At 34.6% G+C, this 5344-nt stretch overlaps 1 protein-coding gene across 5 annotated transcripts in view; it reads right to left on the minus strand.

Moving 5' to 3' along the window:
* Positions 1 to 1702: 1702 nt before the first annotated feature.
* Positions 1703 to 5344, minus strand: part of haao (3-hydroxyanthranilate 3,4-dioxygenase) — a 6326-nt gene continuing 2684 nt past the window's right edge. For 3 of the 5 annotated variants that reach the window (XM_020623285.1, XM_020623283.1, XM_020623284.1), the window contains exons 4-11: positions 4856 to 4939; positions 4516 to 4622; positions 4334 to 4423; positions 4193 to 4236; positions 3949 to 4094; positions 2623 to 2691; positions 2382 to 2464; positions 1704 to 2217 (exon numbers count right to left, since the gene is read on the minus strand). In XM_020623285.1, the coding sequence (XP_020478941.1) occupies positions 2145 to 2217; positions 2382 to 2464; positions 2623 to 2691; positions 3949 to 4094; positions 4193 to 4236; positions 4334 to 4423; positions 4516 to 4622; positions 4856 to 4939 (696 nt within the window). In that variant the 3' untranslated portion in view covers positions 1704 to 2144. Of the gene's footprint in view, positions 2218 to 2381; positions 2465 to 2622; positions 2692 to 3948; positions 4095 to 4192; positions 4237 to 4333; positions 4424 to 4515; positions 4623 to 4855; positions 4940 to 5344 lie in introns of all 5 variants that reach the window. The other 2 variants (XM_020623282.1, XM_020623286.1) reach the window with 2 other exon arrangements.

Here is a 5344-nt window from a genome sequence, read left to right on the forward strand (position 1 = left end):
TTTGAAAGTTACGCACCATTCAAATGAATAGGACAATTCTACCTCTGTATACTTTGGACTATTTCAGATATTAAAATGTTCAGCTCTTCAAGGACATTCATGCTTCTATTCAGAACTTTTCGAAACGTCATACTTTTAAAAAATTTTGCTTTATTTTGAAAATCTTGCCCCATTCAAATGAATGGGAAAATTCAACTTCAGCATAATTTCAGCTATCAAAATGTTCAACTCCTCAAGGACAATCATGCTTCTTATCAGAATTTTTCAAAACTTCTTCCTCTTGTAATATTTAGCTTTATTTTGAAAGTCTTGCTCCATTCAAATGAATGGGAAAATTCTACTTCGGCATAATTTTAGCTATCAAAATGTTCAGGTCTTCAAGGACATTCATGCTTCTATTCACAAATGTTCTAAACTTCATACATTTAAAATATTTAGTTTTATTCTGAAAATCTTGCTCCATTCAAATGAATGGGAAAATTCAACTTCAGAATAATTTCAGCTATCAAAATATTCAGCTCTTCAGGGACATTCATGGTTCTCTTCAGAACTTTTGTAAACTTCATACTTTTGAAACATTGAGTTTTATTTTGAAAATCTTGCTCCATTCAAATGAATGGTAAAATTCAACTTCAGCATAATTTCAGCTTTTTCAGCTATCAAAATGTTTGGATCTTCAAGGACATTCATGCTTTCCTTCAAATGTTTTCTAAACTTCATACTTTAAAAATATTTAGCTTTATTTTGAAAATCATGCTGCATTCAAATGAATTGGAAAATTTTATTTCAGCATACATTGAGCTATCAAAACGTTCAGCTCTCCAAGGACATTTATGCTTCTCGTCAGAATTTTTTAATGCATAATACATTTTAAATATTTAGCTTTATTTTGAAAATCTGCACCGTTCAAATGAATGGGGGAATTCAACTTCAGCATATTTTCAGCTATTTCAAGTATTAAAATGTTCAGGTCTTCAAGGACATTCATACTTCTATTCAGAACGTTTCAAAACTTCATACTTTTGAAATATTTAGCTTTATTTTGAAAATCTTGCCCCATTCAAGTGAATGGGGAAATTCTACTTCAGCAAACTTTCAGCTATTTCAGCTTTCAAAATGTTCAGCTCTTCAAGGACATTCATGCTTTTGTTCCAAATTTTACTAAACTTCATACGTTTTAAATATTTAGTTTTATTTTGAAAATCTTGTACCATTCAAATGAATGGGTTAGCTTTATTTAGAAAATTTCCCCCCATTCAAATTAATGGCAAAATTGTACTTCAGCATACTTTCAGGTAGATATGCCTTTCAGGTGTCAAAATGTTCAGCATTTTCAGGGCGATCCTTCAGCACATGGCATCCACACGCATTTTCAACAGGAAATGCATTTCTCTAGTTTTTTATACATTACTGATGTTACTAATATGGCAGCTCATTCATTGTTCTCTATTTCATAACTACTCAAGTTTTTCTTCAGTTTGGACTTCATTGCTCCACCGTTTTGGGCCACATTCACCAACATCTTCCTAAGTGTTTTCTTAAATTTCCACCTTATCACCATTTAAAAGGCACAGGAGGCATGTTGATGCAGTTGGGATTAAATGTAAAAGCATGATCACTGTAGTTAGAGGAAAAGGTAAAAGTTTAATAATGAGGAAGTTTAAAGCATTAACAGTCATAAACTGTTCAGGAGAGTGTGTGTTAAGACAATCACATCACACATTTTTTTCTATAAACATTTATATATTTTTCTCTCAACAAAGATTTTAATATAAAAATTCATAAAATTAGAAATTTAATTTATGTAGTTTAATTACAACAATGTGCAATTTACAGTTCCAGTTTCTGGAGCTTCTTGTGACCATTAAATCTAACATGGATCTAAGTTTACTTAACACATTATAGAGGCTTATAACATAAGAATTCATAATGTACATTATTGTATGATGATACACAATCTAATTATTACTATACTTGCATTGATAGATACACTTTGTGACATGTCAGATACTTGTATGTCTTGAAGAATAGGGGTTCTCATTTCTACATTCAAAGTACAATGTATGTGTATGGATTGTCCAGCATGGTCTGGTACCAAGGCTGTCAGGACATGTACTGTATGTGTAGGGATTGTCAGGGCATGGTCAGGGTCTCTTCTGCTCAGGGTTTTGAGCCACAAACAGGGCAACAGTCTTCTCATCCCTCTGCCACTGATACCTACAGAAGAAGAAGTCATTTCATTTTTATAGGTAAAAACACTGTAAAAATCATTACTGCTAAATTTCCTCCTTTAAAACTAAAGTTGAATATTCAGCAGTTTTTACCCAGTAATGTGTACCCTGATTGAATAGGTTTGTCATTAACTGTTAATATTAACTCACTGGCTCTGTTCTGGAATAAGTAAACTGTATCCTGATGAAAGAGTGAACTCCTGCTCATTCATAGTTACTTTTGAGGTTCCCTCCTGAGAGACAGAGAGCGGAGGAGATGAGAAAAGAATTTTTTAAATGGCATGTTAAAAATGAGAGTTCAGATGCGGATACATCATACATAGAGACAGCAGCATCTAAGTAGTACAGACAGACTGCTGTATAGAACTAACATCACATTTACAGAACATACCAGTTGCCAAATCCATACATCACTCTGTCTTACTGTTGTCTCTGTCAGCCCAAGCCCAAACACCAATACCTGTTGGAGTCATAAGAAAGACAATGATAGCATCTTTGTTTTTTATGTATCACAACATATACCATCCACACCACATTCTACCATTGTCTTATACATTTACAATCAAATACATTGTGGCATATTTTTCATCTTTAATATTATATACAGTAGTCACAGAAAATTTCCACAAACAGGAAAATGCCAATATTGTCTTTTAGGATTATACGTGAGTTTCACTTTCAGTACAGTGTTAAAATGGTGCATTCTCTCAGCAGAATGTTTGCAACAAGATTCCCAGGAAAACCATAGCACCCTACTGTATGTGTGATGATAGCTAGAACCACATAGACTTCTTCATATAAACCTCATTAGAGGTCCCTATCACCTAGGTTATGGTTTGAAATTTGACACTAGACTATGTAAGTTACTGCAATGTCCAGTGCATTTTCACTGTGTGAATTGGGAGTGCATGTTTTTACAGAACAAGAGTTGTGTAGTTTCTCCCTCATTTTTTGCAGCGTAGTGACAGTCCAGGTGGAAATAGGGTTAGTGTGGAGAGTAGGAGAAGTGACAACAACCAAGACCTATTCTTACGTACACAGGGATACATCAATATTTAACACCACCTTGAAAAATCCTTAACTATTCCTTTATGGTTTATTGCTGTTATTTAAATGTAGGTACAGTGGAAAAAAAAGTAAAATCATGGCACTTAAACACATTGCACTTGTGTAAATACTGGGTGTTTATGAGGTATAGTACTAGGACACAAAACTGAAGTTTGGGGTAAATGGTCGTAACAGCACTGATATTCTATAATCTGTAGAGTATATGTAAGGTACTTCAGAGTTATGATAATGTATACTATCAAAACTGCACAGGTACAGTAAAGTAACAAAAGATATTTTGGAGAATCTCTTAAAACTCAAATTGAGGGGTTAAAATGAAATCAATATAAAATACATGAGTTACAATATGCTTGGGGCATAAATTGTGGAATACTGAGGGGCTTGTCAATGATTTATAGAGAACAGTCACAAACAGTATTTACTGGGGACTTCACAGGTTGACAGGTAAACATTGGCCCACTGCATGGGCAATTTAGCCCCACAGCCATGGTCTTTGGATTAACTACTATAAATGTTGTAGTTTCACTCTGTACCACTGAAAATTTTAAGGAAAACCACAACACCATACAGTATCTAATACTCACTGTGTGACATTTGAATTGATACCAAAAAGTACTGAAGTTCAAATGTTTTATGAAAGCACTAGTACCTCTGTCTCAAACTGAGCTCTGAACATGTCGACGGGCTTGCTGCTGGCCAGTGATGGCTTCTGTTTGTCCAGCCAGTCTTTGAAGGAGAAGGGTGACATCACATTTGTGGTGTTCAACTGGAACGGAGGCTCTCGGAAGACTTCATCTGTTCATCAAAACATAATTGGCTCTAGTTCAAAATTACAGGGGTTGTTGTGGCTCATCCAAATTTTTATAATTACAAGAAATTTCAGAACAACTAACTTGGATCAGGTTTCCCTGTTTTGTATTGCTTCGATGCCATGAATCTGTAAAATAAAAAATTTGACCAATAATAACTGTATTAAAACTAATAACTCAATTTGATGGAGGCTGTTTTTAAGTGAAGGGGGAAAGATGCCTTACTCTTTGATTATTGGCACCAGTTGGGTTCCTAAATCCTGACAGTAGAACCATTTCTCAAACAGGATATCTGTGGTGTTGTCTACATAGTACCTGAAAGCACCAGCACAGACTCATTTTAATTTGAAACACTTAAAAATCCTGTAAGACAAGAAATGAGCAGAGAAAGAAATACAGTAATGAACCTCAGGCAGTCAGTCTCAGTCAGGAGCCGTCTCCTCTCCACCACCAGTCCCACAGTGTTGGCCTGTCTTTGAGGGGAGTGGGGGATCCGAGCTGGCAGCAGGAACATCTACACATTGGGAAGAAATGAATGGAAAACAGACACAAATTTGACTGACCAAGATGCACTGGAACATTGTATATGTGAGCAGTTTATTTTGAATAGAAGAAACAATTCAAAGGAACAATGATTTCCTTTGAAGCTGTACTCCATAGAAAGCAATAATGTGCTATATTGACTTATTATGAATAATATACAACTATGGCAATGAAAAAAATATGTAAAAGCATGGTAGAGCTCACCTCTCCCTCTTTGATGTGCACATCCTTGTGTATGCCTTTTTCAACCACCTTCAGACACATGTCACCCTTCATTTGGTAGAACAACTATTTAGAATGAGGAGCAAGAATAGCATTAGATTAAAGGGGAACTCCACAAATTTAACACATCAGTGTAGGGCTGGGTAATATTCCAAAATTTTCAATATCGGTACCGAATACCTTGACTTTGATACCATTTCCTAAACAATGCTGTTTTCTATACCAACTTTATAAAATCAATTTTAACAAAAAATAAATAAATACATACATACAAATACATACAATTACATTTTGGTATAGATCAATAGTTTTAGTTTTCAGTTCCTTGGCATTTTTGTGCATGCAACACAGTTTAATAAAATAAAAAGTAAAGCTATTTACCACAACCTTAAGTTCTATTAACATTAACATCAATAAATAATAATGTAGAAAAGCGTTTTTTCTGGGGGGGGGGGGGGGTGAAATAATAAA

The sequence above is a fragment of the Monopterus albus genome, unplaced genomic scaffold (assembly GCF_001952655.1).
Source record: "Monopterus albus unplaced genomic scaffold, M_albus_1.0 scaffold296.1, whole genome shotgun sequence".
Classification (NCBI taxonomy): Eukaryota; Metazoa; Chordata; class Actinopteri; order Synbranchiformes; family Synbranchidae; genus Monopterus; species Monopterus albus.